Raw genomic sequence first — 24,869 nt, forward strand, 5'->3', positions numbered from 1 at the left:
AATATCCTTGCAGATATAGATAATCCAAATCTAATTGTATGCGGACGTGGGGTAGAATTCAAAATTGGCAAAATCAGTGACATATGGATTATCTGCAAATTCTGTGCGGGTTATCCGATATTTAAAATAGGATATCCAATATTTTTTCTCTCTAAAATCAGAGTAACTCAGGATTAAAAAAACTTGTTAGTTGAGAACTTTTATTTTATGATGTCATTGTTTTATATTCTAAATTATAAATTGGGAATTTATTGGCTAATAACATATCATTTGTGAGTGTGGATACCTTGTTAAGTATTAATGCCTATGTGATAGCCACAACATGGAATGCAATGCAAGATTATTGTCTACTGCTTGCTATTGGCTCTTTAGTAAATTAATTCTTTGTAAGCATATAATTCTCTATGTATGTATATATTACTTGACTATTTAAATTCATCTCCAATTTGATCCCACTCCATCTCCATACCATTTTCGACATCCGGAAAAATTTGCATTCGTGTCCGCATCCATGTATTATCGGCTCCAAATCTGATCTGACCCGATCTGTTTTCACCATCCCTAGGTGTATCATAAGTTAAAAACTCCCATTAGTATAGAAATGCCTAATTAGTTAAGCCCTGGGGTTGTTCATGAGTGTTTAGGGCCTGTAGTTTTTAGGGATCTATTTGTAATTATAAACCCCACTGGAAATGAAAATGAAAACATCCGCTCTCACCTCCTCTATAAAAGACAATGGAGCCAGAAGGTGGAGAGGACCTTTGGCCCATCATTCATTGGTTATTGCCCTCTCTTACTTTCTCTAGTCCCACATCTCATTGTTTGGTCCGAGATCAACAATAATTGAATTTAAAATATCATTTCTATTAGTTATTGTATAGTGTTTTTAGATTGTATTATCAAGATATTATGAAACTTTATATAGGGTCGAATGAAATTTTCACGTACAATCGGGATACTATAAGATTTATAGATAATAGGATTGGTATCATTTCAATTTGGCAGTATCTACTAGCATAATAAGATTAGATTTTATGATACAGATTGAAGATTTTGGCAATCTATATGCCGGAGTTTGTTTGCCTCAAGTCCTTCTTCCTCCCTCAAAAGAAATAGTAAAAATCAAGTCCTTCTTCCTCCCTCAAAAGAAATAGTAAAAATCAATTAAAATTCTAAACCATCTCCACCTGTTGAAAAAGAGAAAAATATTGCACCAAATTACCATCGCTATCTATCACATTTAACTGCTAGAAATAATCAAGATGGCGCATGCTCCTATAGTCTCGGTCAGTTACAACTCCAAATATAAATTGGGAATTTATTGTTGATTTTCTTTGGATCGACTAGAGTAGATCTAGGCCGGTTAACTCATAGGACCATGAAACACATGCACATTTAGACCTAGAACACTACACCGAGAGGGAGATAGGGGAGAGAGGGGCTGGTGATGAACCTGAGCCTCCAGATGATGTCGCGGTTGTGCTGGCCATCGCGGGTTCGATGATGGAGGCAGCACACGGGCAGCGACGGGTGGAGTAGAGGTAGCACGGACGTCGATGCAGTGCGGTCGGGCGTAGCAGTGGCGACGGCGAGGATCAGCGGAGCTTCCCGTCGCTGGCTGCGCGCCCTCTCGAGATCGGTCTAGGGTTTGTCGGTGGGGTTTGCGGCTCACGGCGAACCTCGTACCTTGAGCCGCCGGCCCCCACCTCTCTATATAGCGCAGTGCGACGGGGGCCCACCAACCATGTAGGGTTGGGCGCCCCCGATCAGGGCGCGAGACCAAGGCCCAATAGGCCGTTGGGCCTATTGGTCAGGAGATCAATCTAACATTCTCCCCCTTGATCTCACTATTACTTTTATTTTTAAACTTTAAACTTCAATCCTTTAAACCTTACTCATTTCTTCACAGATGATGCATAGAGCATGTTTCATCGTCTCGGTCAATCGCCGATAGATTTGACAGCTACAATGCACGTCTCTGATCTGAAATAGTTACTTTAACTTTTGGGCCCTTTATAGTCCAGGAATCATAGGCTTTCCCTTAAACCCATGCCGGCTACATGTTCTCTAAACACGTTGGGTGGTAAGCCTTTTGTAAGCGGATCCGCGAGCATCTTTTCGGTACTTATATGCTCAAGACTTATCATCTGATCCCGGACTTTATCCTTCACAACATAATACTTTATGTCAATGTGTTTGGCAGCACCACTTGACCTATTGTTGTGAGCATACTGTACTGCTAGATTATTATCGCAGTATAACTTCAGTGGTCTATTGATGTCGTCAACCACCTTCAAACCGGGTATGAACTTCTTTAGCCAGTTCACCTGCCCCGTTGCCTCATAACATGCTACAAACTCGGCATACATTGTGGACGATGTAGTGACGGTTTGCTTTGAGCTTTTCCATGAAATAGCTCCCCCTGCGAGAGTAAACACATATCCAGACGTGGATTTTCTATTATCTCCCGCATAATCAGAATCTGAATATCCCACTATATGGAGTGAATCAGATCTTCTATACGTCATCATGAGGCCTTTCGTTCCTTGCAAATAACGCAAGACTTTCTTTACCAATTTCCAGTGTTCTATTCTAGGATTGCTCTGGAATCTGCCAAGTAACCCAGTAACAAATGCCAAGTCAGGGCGCGTACATACTTGAGCATATTGCAAGCTTCCGACAGCTGAAGCATATGGAACCACTTTCATTTGATCGATCTCATATTGGTTCCTGGGGCATTGAAAATCCCCATATCTGTCGCCCTTGACTATAGGAGCAGGTGAGGGACTACATTTGTGCATACTAAATTTCTTTAAGACTTTTTCTATGTATGCCTTTTGTGACAGTCCTAATACCCCTTTACTTCTATCTCGGTGAATCTCGATCCCTAGAACGAACGAAGCTTCACCAAGATCTTTCATATCAAATTTTGAGGACAAAAACTTCTTTGTTTCCAGTAGCAGACTGACATCACTACTAGCAAGTAAGATATCATCCACATACAGGACAAGGAAGATAAACTTCCCATTCTTAAACTTTGCATAGACACAATTGTCCTCAACATTATCTCTAAACCCAAAATTCTTTATTGTCTGATCAAACTTCAAGTACCACTGTCTTGAAGCTTGTTTTAATCCATAAATAGATTTCTTTAGGCGGCATCCCAAACGTTCTTTTCCTTCTATGACAAAACCTTTCGGTTGTGCCATGTAAACATTTTCCTCTAAGTCTCCATTGAGAAATGCCGTCTTTACATCCATCTGATGTAATTCCAAATCGTAATGTGCCACTAATGCCATTATGATTCTGAAGGAATCCTTACATGAGACTGGAGAAAAGGTCTCATTGTAATCAATCCCTTCTCTTTGTGTAAAGCCTTTTGCCACAAGTCGGGCTTTATATCTCTCTATATTCCCTTGAGAGTCAAGTTTTGTTTTGTAGACCCATTTACAGCCTACTGTTTTGGCTCCTTTAGGAATTATCTCCAAATCCCAAACTTTATTTGCATTCATTGATCTCATCTCATCTTCCATGGCCTCAAGCCACTTTGATGAATGGTCACTTTTCATGGCTTCTTCAAATGAGGTGGGATCATCCTCTATTTGAAATTCTTCAGTGTTGTACACTTCATAATCAGCAGGAATAGCTGATTTTCTAACTCTTTGAGACCTTCTAGGGGCCTCCTCAATTGGCACATTTTCTGTTTGAGGCTGTTGTTGCTCCCCCTCATGTGTGGCAATAGGTTCTATAGGATCCTGAGCCACAGGTTCCTCATCATCATTCATTGTTGCCACAGGCGGGATAACAACAGGTGCTGGCACCACAGTGTCTTGTCCTGTTGGTGCAGCAACAGTAGGTAGTGAGAAAAATGGCTCATGAATGATCGGAGTGGGTGCAAACACCCGCTTCTCTTCAAGGTCAATTTCTCGAGCTACTATGCTCCCCCTTATCATTTCATCCTCTAGGAAGACAGCGTGTCTCGTTTCCACAAACTTTGTATGTCTGTTAGGACAGTAGAAACGAAAACCTTTTGACTTTTCTGGGTAGCCAATGAAATGGCAACTCACTGTTTTGGGATCTAGCTTCCCAATGTTTGGGTTAAAAACTTTAGCCTCAGCAGGGCTCCCCCACACACGCAAGTGGTTAAGCGAGGGTACTCTTCCTGTCCACAACTCATACGGTGTTTTGGGCACCGACTTACTTGGTACTCTATTGAGAATATGAATGGCGGTTTTAACGCCTCCATCCACAGACTCGTGGGTAAAGTGGAGTAACTTATCATACTACGCACCATATCCATCAGGGTACGGTTACGCCTTTCAGCTACTCCATTCTGCTGAGGTTCGCCCGGTGTTGAATACTAGGCGACTATACCATTCTCCTGTAAGAACCTTGCAAAAGGTCCAGGAACTTGTCCATATGGGGTATGCCTACCGTAGTACTCTCCTCCACGGTCAGACCTAACTATCTTAATCTTTAAATCATGCTGATTTTCAACTTCTACTTTAAATATTTTAAATTTATCCAACGCTTCTGTTCTCTCTTTAATTGGATAAATGTAGCCAAACCGAGAGTAATCGTTTGTGAATGTTATGAATGAATCATAATCATCCACACTTTTCACAGGAAAAGGACCACATATGTCTGTGTGAATAATCTGTAGGATTCCTGTGCTTCGTTTGGCATCTTTCTTAATTTTCTTTACATACTTTCCTTTTATGCAATCTCTACATTGTTCTAACTCTGAGAGCTCTAATAGAGGAAGAATATCATTCTTAACTAGTCTTTCTATTCTCCCCCTCGAAATATGGCCTAAACGACAGTGCCATAATTTCGACAACGCATCTTGAGCTCTCTTTCGTTTTCTGTTTCCATTGTTCGATGAGGATACATTTTCATTCACATCACATACGGAATTAACATTTTCACGAAGTGATAACAAATAAAGCTCGTCTTGTCGGACGGCAAGACCAATACATTTATTATTAAACAATATCTGACATTTGCCATTTCCAAAATGACAACCATAACCATCATGGTCCAACTTTGAAACACTAATCAAATTTCTTTGCAAAGAAGGTACATAAAGAACATCTCTAAGAATAATTATGAAGCCATCAGCAAGCTCTAGCGGAAGATCACCAACGGCTTCGACATCTGCTTGTTCTCCATTTGCTACTTTAATGAAACTTTCGCTTCTTTGCAAAGTTCTCATCGAACGGAATCCCTATAATGAATTAGCAACATGAATAGTTGCACCTGAATCAATCCACCAAGTAGATTTTGAAAACTTTACATACAAGGATTCATTTACGAACGTAATAATGTTCTCACCTTTATTCTTCATTATCATCTTTAAGAAATCAGGACAATTCTTTTTATAATGCCCCGTCTTCTTGCAGTGGAGACACTGGTCTTTAGCCACCGGGAATTGCTGGTTCTGAGACTGTTGCATGGGACCTTTTCCAGATGATTTGGAGGAAGAACTATTATTATAGTTCTTTTTCTTATCTTTTAGGTAGTTGACAGAACCACCTTGTGAAACTTTTATTCTTTCCTCCTCCTGCACACACATGGCAATGAGCTTTTCTAAATCCCATTTTTCAGGCTGTATGTTGTAATTAACAACAAATGTGTCAAATTCTTTGGGCAAAGAAGCAAAAATCAAATGAATAAGGAACTCATCCTTGAGTGCCAAATCCATTGGTTTGAGCTTAGATGCCAGATTGCTCATTCTCAGTATGTGCTCTCTTATGCCACTGCCGCCACCAGAGTACCTTTCTGTAACCAGCTGCTTGATCAGCTGGGTTGCATATGTCTTTGAAGAGCCAGTGAACTGACTCTTTATTCTGTCTAGGTACTCTGTGACCGTGTCACAGTCTGGAATTGAGCCCACAATTGCAGGCTTAATCGTGTTCTTTATCACTGCCAGACACTTCTTGTTGGCAGTGACCCATTTCCTATGCTCAAGGTCATAGGACATCTTTACGGGAGTAAAATCCCGCTCTCTGTTCTGCCATGCAGTATCAGTCTCATCTGTCTCCCTCACCGGTGCCTCAGGTTCTTTAGGGCACGGTGTGGTGACAACCCAGTCCACCTCAGCGAGGATAAAGGCCAGGTCTATCTTTTTCTTCCACTCAATATAGTTATCACCTTTTAGAGTGGGGATTTCTTTGATACAACTCATCAAGTTGTATCCTCCTGAAAACACAATTCAAATAGGGTGAGAACAGAAATAACAACAATAATTGCATGCCTTAGTTTAACGTTGGTCAAAATTAAAACATACAATTATTGTCTACACTAATTCTACATCACCGTTGGGCAGAAATAGAATTAATGTATAACAAAAACATTATAATATTGCCATTAATCAACGTTGGTCAGAATAACAACAATATTATAATCAATTTAAAACATATCCATTTTCAAAATTAAATTCTCCCGTTGGTTCGAATTTAATAATGAAAATTACATCTTTAAATACGCAGCGGAAACTTTAACATTTAATAATCTTTTTCCTATTTTCCAGAAGCAAATTTACTATTTACTGAACAAAAAATATCGTTGGATAAATTTTGTACAGAAAATTATCATAAAAATCAATTCAAATTAGTCAAACTGTTTTCTGGAAAATAAGAAAAACAAAAAACTGTGACTTTACTGTTCATTTGACCATTTCGGCCCAGCCAGCAAAATGCGCGGCCCACGGCCTGCCCACGCGCGCGCGCGCGCCAGCCACTCGGCCCAGCTGCCGCGGCCCATCCGCGCGCTCCAGCGCACCCGGCGCCCAGCCGCGCGGCGCTCTCTCCCCCGCGCCCAGGCCGCAACCTGGGCCTGGGCCGGGATTTCGGCCTGGCGCCTTTTCCCGCCTGGGCTGCGGCGCTGGCCCAGTCGCGCGTGGCCGTCCATCTCCATCCGACGGCTGCCCGCGCGCGTCGTGAGATCAAAACCCCCCGGCCAGCTCCTCTCCCTGAACCCTAGGTTCATTTTCTTCCTCTCCTTCTCTCTCACCCCGCAGCGCAGCTCGGAGAAACCCGCAGCAGCGGCCGTCCTCAGTGGCCGAGGGAGGAGAAGGGCGGCACCGTCCAGCGCCCTCTCGCCGGCGTGCGTGCTCGCCCGAGGCTGAGCACGTCGCCGTCGAGGGGCCGCAGGGTGGTGCCCTGTTGCCGTGACCGCTTGGCGAGGTGCCGTGCGGATCTCGGCCCTGTCCCGCGCGCCGTTCGGGAGCGATGCCGCGGTTTCCTATCCGCGCGGTGGCGATGCTGCCGGCGGTGGGTAGAAGCCCAGGTAGGCTTCCTTTTTAGGGTTAGGGTTTGGTTTTCCGATTTGAAATCGGTTCCTTTTCTTTTCCCCCGCGCGCCGGCGTGCTCGACGGCGAGGTGACCGAGCCACCCTCTTCTCCTTTGTTTGATTCATTTGTTCGGATTTTAGCCCGATTTGACGATTAGGGTTAGGGTTAGGGTGGAGACGGCACTGTTTTCTTTTCCCCGAATCACCTTCGGGTTTTAGCGTTCGTTCTTTGCATGAAAACCGAGCCCTTCTTCTTTTCTCAGATCCGACGGATCGAGTTAGGGTTCAACCGAAAGTCGGGTGACCCCTTTTCTGCTTAGATCCACACTGGATCTAATCAACTTTTCTTTTTCTAATCGGTACCCGTTCTAGATCTACATGCTAGCCTGGCTCCGAAAAACATATTTTTCGTGCCTCTGAAAAACTTTATTGTGCTAGTGTACTATATCTATTTAGAAAATATAAAACATCTTATAATTTAGAACAAAGGGAGTACAAATTATATATTTTATATAAGATTTGTAAATAGTGTAAACATTTAAACTTATAATATTGATTTTGATTATTTTATTTGTTTTTTTATATAAGTGTAATTCTTGATATTATTTGTAATGCCCCTTAAGTGTAATCACTTTCTCTGTTTCAAACTACAAGTTATTCCGGCTTTTCTAGATACATAGTTATCTAGATATAGTTTATATCAACTTATATAGTAAAAGCTATACATTTAGAAAAAGTCAGAACCACTTATAATTTGGAATGTAGAGAGTAATGTTTTATCATAACTATTGGGAGTGTATCTAGGGATGAAAATGGCGTGGATAATTCTCCGATACAAATCTGAATTTTGAGAATACATTGAAGAATTTTTAATATCCTTGCAGATATAGATAATCCAAATCTAATTGTATGCGGACGTGGGGTAGAATTCAAAATTGGCAAAATCAGTGACATATGGATTATCTGCAAATTCTGTGCGGGTTATCCGATATTTAAAATAGGATATCCAATATTTTTTCTCTCTAAAATCAGAGTAACTCAGGATTAAAAAAACTTGTTAGTTGAGAACTTTTATTTTATGATGTCATTGTTTTATATTCTAAATTATAAATTGGGAATTTATTGGCTAATAACATATCATTTGTGAGTGTGGATACCTTGTTAAGTATTAATGCCTATGTGATAGCCACAACATGGAATGCAATGCAAGATTATTGTCTACTGCTTGCTATTGGCTCTTTAGTAAATTAATTCTTTGTAAGCATATAATTCTCTATGTATGTATATATTACTTGACTATTTAAATTCATCTCCAATTTGATCCCACTCCATCTCCATACCATTTTCGACATCCGGAAAAATTTGCATTCGCGTCCGCATCCATGTATTATCGGCTCCAAATCTGATCTGACCCGATCTGTTTTCACCATCCCTAGGTGTATCATAAGTTAAAAACTCCCATTAGTATAGAAATGCCTAATTAGTTAAGCCCTGGGGTTGTTCATGAGTGTTTAGGGCCTGTAGTTTTTAGGGATCTATTTGTAATTATAAACCCCACTGGAAATGAAAATGAAAACATCCGCTCTCACCTCCTCTATAAAAGACAATGGAGCCAGAAGGTGGAGAGGACCTTTGGCCCATCATTCATTGGTTATTGCCCTCTCTTACTTTCTCTAGTCCCACATCTCATTGTTTGGTCCGAGATCAACAATAATTGAATTTAAAATATTATTTCTATTAGTTATTGTATAGTGTTTTTAGATTGTATTATCAAGATATTATGAAACTTTATATAGGGTCGAATGAAATTTTCACGTACAATCGGGATACTATAAGATTTATAGATAATAGGATTGGTATCATTTCAATTTGGCAGTATCTACTAGCATAATAAGATTAGATTTTATGATACAGATTGAAGATTTTGGCAATCTATATGCCGGAGTTTGTTTGCCTCAAGTCCTTCTTCCTCCCTCAAAAGAAATAGTAAAAATCAAGTCCTTCTTCTTCCCTCAAAAGAAATAGTAAAAATCACGTCCTTCTTCCTCCCTCAAAAGAAATAGTAAAAATCAATTAAAATTCTAAACCATCTCCACCTGTTGAAAAAGAGAAAAATATTGCACCAAATTACCATCGCTATCTATCACATTTAACTGCTAGAAATAATCAAGATGGCGCATGCTCCTATAGTCTCGGTCAGTTACAACTCCAAATATGAAGGCGGTGGATGATTAAGGTTGTTAGGATTTAGGATTTGGATCTTAGTGGATAGGTATAGAATTGAAAACTATGTGTGCCAGCCATTCGACGTCCGCTCCTTCTCTCTAAGTCCCTGATTTTCTTTCACCATCGCCTTGTACCGCCGATGCCAGTCTCCTTCCTGGCGCAGGGTTAGAGCGGACGCCATCGACTCCATCCACTCCAATGATGACAGCGAACTGGAGGCACCGTGTTCGGCGCCGGTGCCCACACCCATGACCATGAGATCGACGCCGAAAACACGACTGTGAGATTGACGCCAAAAATGCTGAGGGTCTAAGTTCTCTAGCTTCTCCACTGATAGGGACGTGTCCTTGGCTGAACAGTTGCACACCAAGAGCGCCTCCAACTCCGAGAATCCCGTGCACTAGCCAAAGGTGAAGCTGACGAAGCCAAGTGTGAGTCTAGCGAGGGCAAGTGTTGGTGCGGGACCCACAGGATACCCTGTAAGGAAGGGAGAAGATCTAGTCTAATTAGGATTCTTCCCCTGTAATCTTAGTAGCAGTATTATTCTATAATCCTACTAGGAACTCTCATTGTAAACCGACTAGGACTCTGGCCTCCTGACTATATAAAGGAGGATAGGGCTCCTTGGATCAGGGAGTTCAGAGAACAATTATACAACACAACACTGGACAATCAATCCAACGCAAAGGCTAACGCCGAACTGGACGTAGGGCTATTACTCGATCAACGATCGAGGGCCCAAACTAGGATAAATCGACTGTCTCTTGCGTTTACCGTCGAGTTCTGCATACGCTGAAGCCCGAACATACAGCCCCAGGGACCCCCGTGGCAGACTATCGGTGGTCAAACATTGATAGCAGGGTGCGCAGACGGCTCACCGGAAACTCGACGGCAACAACGGCTGATGGGGCAGCCACATCGAGCATCACCAGCTCCGTGATGCCTTTGGTGGAGCATGTCCATCCACCGCGCGAGCATCTCCGATGGCGGGTAGAGAGATGAATCAACCTTGAGGCAGTCGATGAGGCCGAGATGGTTGGTGAGGATCCTCGTGATGTTCTCGATGTGGTCGTATGGCTCGGTCTCCAAATACGGTGGGAAGGCATGCACGAGCTCGTCCATGATTCACTCACTCGTCATGGATATTCCTTCCATCCTTTCATATCATCCACCGATCCCCACGATGAGATGGTGTGACTTGGCCGGTCGTCCTCGACACGCATCAAAATGAACCATGGCCGGGTCACAGACATGCCAGTGCCTACGGCGACGTACCAACCGTGGCACACGTGCTAGAAATTGACGGAGTCAGCATCGCTCGGGAGGCAGAGGAAGATGTCACGTAGCACACCTCTCTAGCAAGGCCTATTCCCTTTCCCTCTCCCTCTCCCTTATGAATGGAAAACGAGGCGGGGGCTCGGCCGCATGCTCCTACGAGGGGCTCAAACTCTTGGTCAGTTGCATACTACGGCAGAATAGCACCGGCTAGTTGGATATAATCTTTATAAAGGCTGCGATAGAATAGCATAAGGTTGTTACTAATGTAGATGGGGACTTGTGTCCAACGTCACCAGATTCTGACCAGATTGTGCACATCGGATAATTCGCCACAACAATGCACCGATCTCGCCATCTTGGATGGTTTTTGTTTTCTTCATAAGGTTTGTGTTTTTTAACGATATTCGATTCATAGAATTGGACCTCATTGGACCTAATCCCCATTTTTAATTATAAGATATTTTGGCTTTTTTCTAGACAGATAGTAATACTACTACAAAATTAATTTTAGGAGACAACTATTTTTTATTATCAGAGGTGGTTACAAAATGTATGTCCTTTAAAACACCTGATAATTTTTGGAGGCTGTTATTTTATTTTACGGAGACAGCCAAAAATTGCACGTCTCTCAAATTAATTTAGAGTGGCGTGTCTCTCTTTAACGGACTGAGCCGACTATGAATAATTTTTGGAGACTGTCATTTTGATTTTGAACTTTTGTAGTGCAAACTCTTTGTAACTACGAGAGCACTATGTGACACTAGATTGACACATGGGAATTCATTTGCCATTTTATTGCTATTTTCACATGTTTCAACTTCAATCTAATAGATCACAACATGAATTGGTTAAACTGGTTTTGTCCAAAAATATCACCATAAAAAATATGGAACACAATAAATCCACCATAACCTGCTGCTGCTGCAAAATTTAAAGGTGATGCACAAGACATCAGGTGAAAATGATAATTTTGTTGGCCATAAACACCGTTAGATACAAAAACTAATGATAGTGTCAAATTGGCACAAAAAATAAAGCCAATTTCAAATAGAGAAAGTTTTATTTTAGATTCATGTAAGGAACCAAGTCATCTTTAAGTGTCAAATAATTTTTTTCCCAACCTCTTAGGATTCAGGACTATAGGATTTCCATGGCCTACAATTCTAAACGGTCGTCAAACCAGAGCTGGAGGTGGGCAACGGGGGCACCGCCCTATGATGTGGTGGAAGATGGTGGTTAGATAGGGACTGTGTGAGACAACTTCACTCCTGAAAAAAGTAAATCTGGATCTAAGATTTACCGTGGAGCAGCTTCATTAGTGGATCTGAGATCCACCTTGGAACCATTTGGCTACACAACCAGCTCTAGATCCACGCAAGGGTGTTTTATTTGGAAAGGCCTGATTGCCCTTGGGACAGGGCCCCATGTGTGAGGGGGCTAAATGAAAAAAATCTTTGGTCTTCTTCGTTATCGGGTGCGAGCATGGGGGTGCAACTGACAGATGGCGGCCATGGCCGGGCACAACGCGGCTGGCCACGGAGGACAGTGGCCATGGCTGGGGGCGGGTGCGGCCTCGCCGAGGGTGGGTCATGGCCTGCTGGCCACATGCGTCGGTGGACCGGTGGCCACGGTCGCAGCAGCGAGATGCAAGGTGCGATGAGGCTTCACGTCGCTGCGTAGAACTCCCAGCCCTAATCGTTCCGCGCCAGCACCACCATCGTCAAGTACTCCTGCACCCGCCCGCTTTGCTCCTGGGTGTTGCAGCTCACCTTCGTGCACGACGACATCCTAGGGTGCGGCCTCGCCGGGGTCATGGGCAGCCAGCGTGGGCAGGCCGGTGGGATGAGGTGCGGTCAACATGGGTCTTCGCGGTGGTGTGTTGTCATGAGGAAGAGGAAAATAACACGATCAAGGAGAAAAAAACGAACTATTTTCTTTGTAACAGGCGACAATGGTGGGTAATTTTCCCCAACTCCAGCAACTTGAGTTTGGTGAAGCACCCCTTGAGAAGGTCCACCAAAATAGTGAATCTGGCCCCAGATCCACCGTTATGGTAAATCTGGTTTTGGTGGAGCTAAAGCGTTTGGGTAACTTTTCATGCAGTGGAGTTGTTTTGGTGGATCTGGAGCCGGTGGAGCTGTCCCAAACACGCCCATATTGGAGGCATTGGTTGTCGAGATCCAAAGAGATTTGTGTTGGGTGAAGATTGAGGATGAGAGTAGATGAGGTCGCTTGCCACCATAGTCAAGCAGCGGCGTAACGCCTTAGAGCATGTCCAACAATGCTACCCAGATCAGACCCTCTACTTGTCTGTTTGGGTAGCCACCTATTTCAATACTACCTTTTTTTGCTTCAAATCCTGCAGTACTACCTAAAACAGACCACCCAAACTCATTCTAGTTGAGGATGACATGTGGGTCCCACATGTCATCCTCTCTCCTGCTCTTCTCGCCATGGATGGAACAGAGATTGAGCATTGCCATGCTGGGAAGGGCCAGATGAAGCACCGCCACGCCGGGTGCAGCAATGTCGTGACGTGGATAGGCCCGCCGCGCTGGGGAGCTCGTGTCGGCGACCTCCGCCCATAGAGCCACCGGGGAACTCGCTCGTGGGAGCCGCCGGGACAGGCCACCGCGCAGGGGACCTCTGGCCACGGGAACCACCGGGGCAGCATCACCGCGCCTGGGAGGGCCGGGGAGGCGCCATTGGTCAGAGGAGAAGGCAGGTCGCCGGGGAAGGCCGCCGGGCAAGGCCGCGCCACCAGGAAAGGGAAGTCCAGACTGGGCCGCACCGCCAGGGAAGCCGTCGGTGTAGGCCGCATGGGGAAGGGATGTCGCGGGCGTATCGGAGTAGTCGCGGAGAAAGAAAAATTTGGGTAGTCCAGAGTAGGGGGCCAATAGAAATAGGTAGTGGGAGGGGGAAAATAGGAGGCCAATAAATCTAGGAGGTCTAGTTGGAGGGGTTGTTGGAGTTGATGTTTTGGCCTCCATTACCCAAATTAGGAATATGGGGTCTAGTAAGGGGTGTTGCTAGAGATTCTCTTAGAGTAAAATAATGCGGTGGCTAGCCATGCGGCGGTCAAAGACGATGCTGTACATCATGTGAAGCAAAAATGGGATAAAGTTGAGGGAGTGTTTGGGTGAAGAGGATAACACCTGCTAGACCATGGTAAAGTCCTTATTGTTTTCCCCCTCTCATGGCCAAATAATCCATCGCACCACTTTATTCTTTATTTTATTTCTCCAATGTATTAATACTACACATGATCAACAAGTTTAAATCCCATATATACATCGAACAACACAAGGACAACGATACAATTCTTTGCGGTACAATGGCTTACAAAGTCATATTGGTGTAGCCATAGCGCATAGAGGCACAACCTTGATTAAGGTCAGGGAAATTTTTTCATCCATGCCAACTCCTTTTCCTTCAAACTCAGCTGGAAGCCTCCATGTGAATTGATTTAACAACGATCCAAGAAGCAGATGCACCATCCTAATTGCCAATGGCATTCCAGGGCAGATCCGACGCCCACCTCTTAGATCAACCGTCTTTCCCAAAAATCGCTCGGGCATAAACTTCTCAGGTTCAGGCCATGTTTCTTTGTCTCGACCAACTGCCCATACATTTATGAACATACGGGAACCTTTAGGAATGGTGTACCCCATTATTTTTGTATCGACTGGAGCACGTCGTGGTAGCAGTGGGACAGATGGATGTAGTCTAAATGTTTCTTTTACCACAGCTTGAAGATAGGGCAACCGACCAATATCAGATTCTTCAATGTTTCTTCTTGAGCCAATAACTGTAGCAAGCTCATCGCAAGCTTCAGCCATTGAAGTTGGGTTTTGAAGCAACTCCGCCATTGCCCATTCCACTGTGCTAGAGCTTGTGTCATTCCCAGCAGAAAACAAATCCTAAAAATATAGAGGAAAAATGTTGATGATACACAATCATTTGATATTTTACATACACTAAACAAGAAATGCATGCAATTCTATGAAATTCTTTAATCCATTGTCATGTCGTGTACCTTTAAGATCGAACCAGCATTTATGGTGCTCCACATCCCTACATTTTTGTTTTTGCGAAACCTACACTTTATATGCATGGTGCCTCTGCAATCTTATAGCTTAGACATCATTATATATGATTATGATTCCAAATTTCAAGTTTGATGACAACCCGCATAGGGACCCTAGAACACAACAAAGCTATCAACTAAAGGGCAAAACATTGTCATAACTATTACGGCGACCTTAAAAGACAACAAGTTACGAAACGAGGAGACGTACAAGTGATCGTCAAAATCCTTGTAATGGACCCAAAACACAATAAGCTGCTAACCATGGATGAGGTCTAAACTATAAGTCATAGCTCTTGAAGCAACCCTAAATAATAAAAGGCTAGTAACTAGGAAGCAAAACAGTCATAACCCCTAAACATGACACACTACAAACTGGGTGTGTAGGTGTTGGGTGGGGGCTCATTTTCAAAATTATCATATCATCACCAAAACACAACAAGCTACCTAATCACCAAAGAATGAAAGTGAAATATAAAAATCAAATCCGTTGAAGCCCCGAATTGGTCAAATCACCAAAGAACATCTTAAGCCTGTAGTACGCAAATCAAAACACAATCCAGCTGTATAATCATATCTGCTGGCAAACTATGAACACACCATATGAATCACTCAAGAATTGCGAGGAATTAATCATCGGGAAAATGTCACATTAGTGCCCCAAAATGCAAACCTAATAAAACAGGTACTAAAGCAAGCAGAGCAAAGAAGGGAGATCAAGCGGGAATCAATGAAGAACAGGTTAAAGGGAGCACAACAAAACCTTAATAGTCGCTACTCTCGACAGGGGTAGATCCAGCACCGGGGCGGGGTAGGCTCGAGCCCCGCTACCGTTGCTCGGACCATGGAGCCCCTCTTAAGCCCCTCATACAAATTTGCATCTATTCAAGCTTAGATGGAGAGGCTAGAGATGAAAGATTATGAGATATATCTCTCCTAGCTTATTTTTCTAGATCCGCCGCTGGCTGTTAAGGGGGAGGCGAGAGGAAATGAAATGAGAGCAGACATGCGGGACAGCTTGTCAGCGACAAAAAAAACACATAGCTAAATCGGTGGTGATCATACGGTCAAGTGGTCAACGACGGACAGACCTAGCGATCGGATGGTCAGAAAACCGCGAGCTTTCCCAATGATTATTTATGGACTTAAAAATCTTTGATGACTACGGTTTACCGTGAAGAGTGAACGGAGTGTGTCGCGATCCAGCTTCGCCGTGTTGTCGTCGTCCTCCGCGGCGTCCAGCAGCAGGTCGAGGAAGTCGTTCTTCTTGGGCACACCAGCCTCGCGGCTACGCAACCTCCCGTCGATCTCTTCATCGAAGACCCGGTGCTGCTGCGCGAACAGCTTTGCCAAACGCCGCCGCCAGCCCTGCAGGTCGGCGGCCGCAAGCGGCGGGAAGAAGTCGGAGACGTTCGGGCTGCCCACGGCCTCCATGATGTCCGTCACCACTTCCTGGAACTCCCTGGACGCGCCGTCGTCGTCGTCGAGGCTCGTCAGGTCGCGTGAGAACATGGTACGCGACAAGAGGTTCAGGCTGGTGATGAACGCCACGCGGCCGACGTTCACGGCCTGGCCCCTGCGCGCCAACCGCCCGACGTGGTCCACGAGCTCCTGCACCTTCTCGCGCCGGAGGTGCTGGAGCGCGTCCAGCCTGTGCGGCGCGAACAGGTCGGTGGCCATGATCTTCCGCAGCGCTCGCCAGCGCGGGTTGTTGGGCAGCCAAATCATCGAGTTCTTGGCATGGTCGCCTAGAGCGTCTGGAATGGTCCTGTTGCTTAAGACGGCGTCGTGCCTCTGCATGAACTCCCGGGCGACGGCCGGGGAGGAGGCCACCACCGTGGTCACCGCGCCCAGGCGGAGGGACATGAGCGGGCCGTGGATCTTGGCGAGCCTGGCGAAGGAGCGGTGCGGCTGGTCGCCGAGCAGGTGGAGGCTGCCGATGATGGGCAGCGGGTGGGGTCCCGGCGGTAGACCACGCCGACGGTCGTGCGCGAGGACGAGGAGGTAGGCGCCGACGAGGGCGACAAGCAGCCATGCAAGCCATGGGGGCGTCCGGCACGGACCTGTTGCTGAAGACGGCGTCGTGCCGCTGCAGGATCTCCCGGGCGGCGGCCGGGGAGGAGGCGACGACCGTGGTCACCGCGCCCAGGCGGAGGGACATGAGCGGGCCGTGGACCTTGGCGAGCCTGGCGAGGGAGCGGTGCGGCTGGTTACCGAGGAGGTGGAGGCTGCCGATGACGGGCAGTGGGTGCGGTCCCGGCGGTAGACCACGACGACGGCCGTGCACGAGATGGCCGAGGAGGTAGATGCCGGCGAGGGAGACGAGCAACCACGCCAGCCATGGGAACAGCGCACCGCCCATAACCATAATTGCTAAGCTCTGCTGCGGGTCGTATCAAACGAGATGAATAGATGACAACAAGATGAGATGGGGCTGATGCTTGTTTCGTCTTATATAAGGAGCGGGCGGGTGCATCATTACTGCACCTGCATGGCTGCATACCCGCCACGTTGACAAATTGAATACTGAATTTGTTGGCAATTTGGCATGGAGCGCATGGGTGATGCGAGTGGTGGCGTTTGTGATGTTTGTTTCACTCGACCGCCACTGTGTGCACAGGCCGGGTGCGAAGAGAATACGCAAACGGCATGCCTACCTTTTGGCTGCTACCAAACATGGCGGCTCCCCTTTTCAAGAAAAAAAAAATGGCGGCTTAGTCACCGCCTTTTACCACTTCGTTGAACTGCAACGACAGCTGCTCCTGGAACATAGATTATAGTAGAACAGTCGTAGCAAATAGAAACTCTAGTATACTGTATGCTAGGCCCCGTACATGCCACGTTGATGATATAGGAAGAGAAAAACAATTGAAAGAAAACCTCGTACAATTCCGAACACCCAAGTTGCTAGGCCTCGTCCGCCTGAACAGCTCAACACTATCAATTATACGGCTGCTCATGTTGCTTAAAAAATAAATAAATAAAATCTCCGCTCACGAATCATCGCCGTGCGTGCACCCATTCTCGAATCGCCGCCGTGCCCGCACTCTATCTCGCTGCTGCCACCTTTTCCCGCCGCTCGCTCCCTCCCACGACGCGAGCACTCGCCCGCGACTGGCTTCCCATTCCCAAGCCATGCTCCATCCTGCGCCGCGCCGCGCGCCTCATCTCCTCCCCACCCACCCACCCACACACACACTACTGCGTCCATCACCCTACCCTGTCGCAGCCTCCGCGCAGGTGGCTCTGATGGGGTATGTGCCGTCGGCGATGGCCAAGGTGCTAGAGCAGCCCACGGCGTCAGGGGTGGCATGGGAGATGGCGCTCCTCATGGGGACCCTCTAGGCGGCGGCCCTCCTCGGCCCCTGCTCGGTTGGGCCTCGCCGTTGCCACTCCAGCGCCTCCGCCAAGGCGGCCTCCATCCGCTCCCTGTCCTCCTCGTCGATCTGTCGCAGTTCACCACCAAGTAGGTCATGGCCGCGCAACGATGCTGTGTTTCAAGTGTTTCTTAACGTTTTTTAGACATGTTACAAGCGTATGTTTCAATTGTTTCATACGGATGTTGCAAAATTAGATCAGGATGTTACATATGTTGCAATGGTTGTACACGTATGTTGCAAGCGCTATCCCCAATGTTTCATCTGTTTTTTATACTTGTATGTTACAAGTGTTTCAGACGCATATCTCAAGTGTTTCATCTGTCTTCTTTTGTATGTTACAAGTGTTGCATCTGAATGTTTCAAAAGTAGATCGGGATGTTGCACATGTTACAATGGTGTTTCAACTATATGTCCCAAATGTTTCATCTGTTTTAGACATATGTTGCAAATGTTTTATCTGGATGTTGCAAAAGTAGATCTGGTGTTTAAATGTTGTAGTTGGACCCACCTGCCATAGCCACATACTTGCAGCCGTTGGGCCCACGTGCATGTGTGTGGGAGCGGAGGGGCGCAAGCGGCAGGTCTGGGAAACGAGAGCGAGTGCAGATCGAGACGCAGCCCGCGTGGACGCGAGCATGCGCGGGAAACGGAGCGACATGGGCCCCCACGTGAAGCAGGTGCAGGCGGGTGGGCGCACGGGCAGGCGCAGCTGGCGCGAGCGTCCGGATGCTAGCGCCCGGATCAGACATCCGGGTACTGGCAGTTCCGTTGATTTAAATGTCCTCGACCTAGAAATATATATATGTACTCTCTCTGTCATAAAAAAATTCTAGGTTTCGAATAAGTCAAATATTTTTAAGTTTGGCTAAGTTTATAAAAAAATATATCAATATTTATGTCTTTAACTTTTTTATAAAAATATATGTATCATAAATGTTACTCCCTTCATTCCAACTTATAAGACGTTTTGAATTTTTTTATATATATATGTAGCTTTTCTATGCATTGAGACATACAATATGTCTAAATAAACCATGTCTTATGTTCAGGAAATAAATGCAGCTGATGGTTGGTGCGTCTCACTATAGTTAGCAAATCATCTGTGCTTAGTACATTATTGCACAATAAGAAGGTTCAAAATACAGTTATTCACCAAAAAAAAAAGATCAAAATACAGTTGTGCCGACCTATCAAATTGGTGTAGTTATAGCGCAGAGTGGCACAGCCTTGATCAGTGTCACCCCAAATTTTTCTGCCATGTCAACTCCATTTCTTTCAACATCAGCTGGAAGCTTCCATTTGAATTGATTTAACAGTGATCCAAGCACCAGATGCACCATCCTAATAGCCAATGGCATGCCAGGGCAAATCCGGCGTCCTGCACCAAACGGGATGAGGCCAAAGTCTCCACCTTTGAAATCGACCGTCTTTGCCAAAAATCTTTCGGGCATGAACTTCTCTGGTTCAGACCATATATTTGCATCTCGACCCATTCCCCATATATTTATCAGTACATGAGCATCTTTAGGTATTGTGTAACCTATTACTTTTGTTGCCGTCTCAGCTTGACGTGGTAACAATAATGGAGCAGGAGGATGGAGTCGAAAAGTTTCTTTAATCACAGCTTGAAGATACGGCAACTGGCCAATTTGTGATTCTTCAATATTTCTTCCTGAGCCAATAATTCCTGCAAGCTCATTGCAAACTTTAGACATTGACACTGGATTTTGAAGCAACTCCGTCATTGCCCATTCCACTGTGCTAGAGCTTGTGTCACTTCCCGCAGCAAATAAATCCTAAAACATGATCATATTATGAAATTAACAGTCTCAACCATTACAGAATTTTAGTGACGTCAAAGATTTTTATGTAGATATTCGAAATTGTTCAATAAAAGCAATGTATGATCTTTTACAAGAAGCTGTTAGTGCAAATGCCTTGTGTTTGCCATTTGCACGATATATCAAATTGTAAACTCTCCCAAAGAAATAGTAGCAGCCTACCAACTTGTTTTTACTCTTCACTTCCTTCAGCTAGCTACACAACAACTTGTGTTCTGCATTCTCATTTAGGTCAAAAACTCCTAAGTGCAAATTTGGGGTCTTAAACCCGGCCTATATTTTCTGGTAGGTCCAAACTGTTCCCTAGTTCCCTTGGTGGCAAGGGGCGGTTCGGAATCCATGTTGCTCCATTACCATGTTCATGGTTTTCTTAAATTTTGAAATAGAACTTTTACTTGAATAATAATCTAGTTAACTCTAGATAGCTTATGGTAAATATACAAACGACTAAAAAGATTCCAAAAGAATCTTAGAGACAAATTAGGATACAAGGATCTCAAATAAATGTCTAAATTTCAAGAAACAAGTTTTAGAAGTTTTAACAAACCAACAACACAACAAAAATTTAAGAAGAAAATACCAAAGTAACTATAGCAAAACAAGTTTAACTTAGTGACCTCAGGGGATAATCTAGTGGGCCAAGTTGTACTTAGTGATCTGTTGACCAAGTCTCTATGGTGCATCGTATGATCTGGTGGGACTGTGAGTGACCCACCGGTGTATCATACCACAAGGAATATTTTGGTATATTCCCATCTAGCTGTTAGAGGAATCATCTGGCACAACACCATTGTATTATTTGACGTGGCATGTGGAGGCGGGTGGATCACCTGAGGATGACAGCATATGTCAACTTTTTGCAATGGCTAGCACCCTCTTCACCCTCTATATAAGTGCTACACCTAGCTCATTTGGAGCCACCCTCACACCTCATTCTTGTTAGCACCTATAGAGAAGATAGTAAAGCATTTGGAGAGCCACCCAAACCAAGATGTGAGATTAGAGTGTTAGCCTTGAGTGTTATCGGTCTTCTTGCTTGGGTTCCTTGAGTTGGAGGCCTGAAGACTTGTTACTCTAGATGGTTTGGTGGAGGACTTGGTGACCTTCCTCGGTGGAGTCATTTTGAGGGGGATCTAGAAGCTTGTCAAGCTATTGAAACATACTATGCCAAAGTGGCGAATGGTTATTCATTAGTGGAGCAGATCATAACCAAGTCTTTGTGACTTAGGTGTACCAACATGGAGTAGGGGGTTGTAGCAACAACCTGAGACCACGAGAAAAATTTTGTTGTCTCTTTGCCTAGCTTTTTAACTTGTTCTATTTTCATTGCAAGTTCATTGTGTGACATCTAGAATTCATGCTAATTTGCTTGTCATAGGTTACATGACCATTTTCTTAGTGTGATCCTTGCTAAGGACTTGATTAGCATTGTTGGCCCTAAGGACTCACTAGAGTGCTTTTGTAGAACTTAGGAGGCAAGGTGCTAAAGAAGGATAGAATTTGCATAGTCTAAGGTTGACGCGCTTTAATTCAAATCTTTATAGAACCCAATTCAACCCCCTCTTGGATCATTTGGTCCTTTGAAAGAGGTAGCATGGATCATTCTATCCTAAAATTCATAGATCACCATATTCCATCCAACTATGCCCTTAAACCAAACAAAATCTTTATAGTTCAACATATGCTTACACCAAAATCACATGGTACAAGGTGAGAGGGAGGTTTTCTATGGTTGCGTCGAGTATATGTAAAATGCCTATTTTTGATACTTTGAGTGCACATGCCATGATGGCGCCTGGTGTTATTTTTTCCATGTAACATTGTTGATGTTTTACAATGACAATTTGAGATAAAAATTAAGCTTTAACAACTTCATTCATAATGTGATACACAAAAGGATATATATTTTTATATAAATACCTTTTATGCAAATCTACTCCCTATGTCCCGTAATATAGTGCATTCTAGAAATTTTAAGACAAATTAAGAGAGAACATAAAAGGCACATGTACTCTCATTTTATTTTCTAATCAGATGCTATCATTCACATGATTAATGATGATTGGTTGATAAACGAAAGTATTTAATGTAAATTTGGTTTTTGTCCTCTAGAATGCATTATATTTAAGGACAAATTTTGAATGCTAGAATAAACTATATTACAGGACGGAGGAAGTAGGTTTTAATATGTGTTAATAACAATAGAAGTTCTGAATTGTAGCCAACACTGAAAATTAAAGAACCAAGTAAGGCAACATTTTTAAACCATTCAAATAGGTGAGAGTTAGGGAGCACCCAAAGCCGCCCCCCAACACCACCACCACACACACACGTTCCCCCACGTGACAACATGCATATATGTGATCACTGGAATGCAATCACAACGGGTGAAAAATGTCAGTCTCGATGGGCCCATACCATCTTGGATGCACCACAAAATCCTTATTTTCTATATACGTGGTGGATCATTTTTCACAAAATCTCATGACAGCAGCCCAAAGGTAGCCCCACAGCATTGATTGAACATAGAACCAAGCTAAATTACAAAAGTGTCACGCTCGATCTGGTTATTAGCTAGGTTACTATATGATTATCACTGCAATCTTTTGAAGGAAAATTGTAGGATTCTCAAGAATATCTAGAAACCATTTTTGTGGCGCTGACCAACCTTGCAAAAGTTTAACACACATTCGGCACCGTGTATTATGTCCACAAGGAGTGCATGTAAGGCATATGAAATAGCCGATTTTCTACCATCCCTTGAACGGTATACGCGAGGGAATACCACTAACTGTATGTATCACTTTTATAAACTATATATACTTTTGTATTCCTTGAGTTCAACATATATAGGACAATTTTTTAATTAACATGATCAGCAAATAAATAAAGTTTGAATTTGATCATCTTTTCATCAGACAGTATGCTATTTTGTAGCTAGAGTTCTACTGTGATGTAAAAGAACTATATATAAATGTGGGTTTAGGTTATACAATTTCTTTTTACAAAACTATATTAAATTATGATCAACCAAAATGTTTATGAAGCTTCAATTTTCCAAAACATACATTACGACAAGACCAAGTACTGTAGCACCTTAGAGCATCTCAAGAGCATTTCTAAATCTCACTCTCTAAATCATCATTTGAAGAATTATTTATATAAAAATTGTTTTTTATATCTTTTCACTCTCCAATTTTTTTCTATACCTCGTGCGCACTCTATAGAGTCATTCTCGTATTCTATTTTTCGCTAACGAAAAATCCGAAATAGAAGACTGACTATATTTGGATAAACATTTAGAGAAGCTATTAGAGGGTTGTTTTTTACCAAAATCTATATTACTATCATTTAAGAAGGATATAGAGAATCTTTTAGAGTTGCTCTTACATGGGTGTAAATAAAGACCTAGTAAAAAGTAAAAACTAGCACTGTAGATGGTGCTTACCGTAAACATCGACCGTAGCGTGTCACGATCAAGCCCCGCCGTGGCATTGTTGTCCATCTCGCTGTCCAGCAACAGGTCAAGGAAGTCGCCCTTTCGTGGTTGTCCAGCCTTGCGGTCGTGCACCCTCCGGTCGATCTCCACGTCGAACGCCCGGTGCAGCCGTGCAAGCAACCTGGCAAAGCGCCGGCGACAGCCTTGCAGGTCGGCAGCCGCGAGCGCTGGGTAGAAGTCCGACATGTTCGGACTGGCCGCGGCCTCCATGATCTCCGTTACCACTTCTTGGAACCCTTTGGACTCGCCATGGTCGTCCAGATTTGTCAGGTCGCAAGAAAACATAGTTCTCGAGAGGAGGTTCAGCATCGTTGTGAACGCCACGCGGCCGACGTCCACCGCCACGCCCTCACGTGCTAACCGGCCGACGTGGTCCACTAGCAGCTGCACCTTCTCACGCCGGAGGTGCTGGAGCGCGTCCAGTCTGTGCGGCGCAAAAAGCTCCCTGCCCATAATCTTTCTGAGCGCGCGCCAGCGCGGCGAGTTGGGCAGCCAGACGACGGAGTTCTTGGCATGGTCGACAGTGGCGTCTGGTACAAACCGCGTCGCGAAGACAGCGTCGTGCTTCTGCAAGAACTCGCGTGCGGCTTCCGGGGAGGACACGACAACCGTGGTGACCGTGCCCAGGCGGAGGGACATGAGCGGGCCGTAGAGCTTCGCAAGGCCGGCAAGGGAGCGGTGCGGCTGGTCACCGAGGAGGTGGAGGTTGCCGACAAGGGGCAGAGGGCGAGGCCCCGGTGGGAGACCGCGGCGTGGATGTGCTAGGAGATCAAGGAAGCAGACGGCAATGAGGGAGGCGATAAGCCATGCCAGCCACGAGAGCAGCTCATCCATTCTATCTGCGAACTGTGGGAGTCTGGGAGAACAGGGCCTGTATGTTGTGTATTCGTGATGAGCCTTCGGCGGCTCTTTATTGATGAATCCATAGAGCTGTCAAACTCAAATTTTCTCGATTCTTCCACGCAACGGTGCAAAAGGTCCGTCCAAGATCCAGCCAATTGAATACCTACTATGTGTCACTATTGGAATTTTGTTAAATTCTGGTAGGCTATGTAGAAATTATATAAAAAATGTTAGTGCTCAAGGCTTAGTTTCATCATATATGATCTGGTAGAGTATTTAATTATTTATATAGAGCAGTTCTAATATTTATTCGAATGGCTGTCCTGATATTTCAAATGAAATTTAGTAGAGAAAATGACGTGCTATGACGAGGAGATTTGAAAGGAGTCTCCACTCTCCACGTTAATTCTCATACATCGACG

At 44.6% G+C, this 24,869-nt stretch overlaps 2 protein-coding genes across 2 annotated transcripts; both read right to left on the reverse strand.

Moving 5' to 3' along the window:
* Positions 1 to 14,043: 14,043 nt before the first annotated feature.
* LOC136517665 (geraniol 8-hydroxylase-like) lies at positions 14,044 to 16,873 on the reverse strand. Its single transcript, XM_066511331.1, has 2 exons — positions 16,058 to 16,873; positions 14,044 to 14,717 (listed from the first exon to the last, which is right to left on the reverse strand). The coding sequence occupies exons 1-2, from the start codon at positions 16,748 to 16,750 to the stop codon at positions 14,145 to 14,147; spliced, it is 1,266 nt and encodes a 421-aa protein (XP_066367428.1). The 5' UTR covers positions 16,751 to 16,873; the 3' UTR covers positions 14,044 to 14,144.
* Positions 16,874 to 19,294: 2,421 nt separating this feature from the next.
* Positions 19,295 to 24,512, reverse strand: LOC136517580 (geraniol 8-hydroxylase-like). The gene is made up of 2 exons (XM_066511227.1): positions 23,554 to 24,512; positions 19,295 to 20,060 (listed from the first exon to the last, which is right to left on the reverse strand). Exons 1-2 carry the CDS (start codon positions 24,436 to 24,438, stop codon positions 19,455 to 19,457), a joined length of 1,491 nt encoding a protein of 496 aa, XP_066367324.1. The 5' UTR covers positions 24,439 to 24,512; the 3' UTR covers positions 19,295 to 19,454.
* Positions 24,513 to 24,869: the final 357 nt, after the last annotated feature.

This window comes from Miscanthus floridulus, chromosome 1, assembly GCF_019320115.1.
Source record: "Miscanthus floridulus cultivar M001 chromosome 1, ASM1932011v1, whole genome shotgun sequence".
Classification (NCBI taxonomy): Eukaryota; Viridiplantae; Streptophyta; class Magnoliopsida; order Poales; family Poaceae; genus Miscanthus; species Miscanthus floridulus.

Excerpts from the sequence above, each read along its gene's own strand:
- LOC136517665 (XM_066511331.1), bottom strand. The coding sequence starts at position 16,750 with ATGTCCCTCCGCCTGGGCGCGGTGACCACGGTGGTGGCCTCCTCCCCG. Across the intron at positions 14,718-16,057 it reads CACTCCGTTCACTCTTCACG|GATTTGTTTTCTGCTGGGAA; the intron begins GTAAACCGTAGT and ends CTATATTTTTAG.
- LOC136517580 (XM_066511227.1), bottom strand. The coding sequence starts at position 24,438 with ATGGATGAGCTGCTCTCGTGGCTGGCATGGCTTATCGCCTCCCTCATT. Across the intron at positions 20,061-23,553 it reads CGCTACGGTCGATGTTTACG|GATTTATTTGCTGCGGGAAG; the intron begins GTAAGCACCATC and ends ATCATGTTTTAG.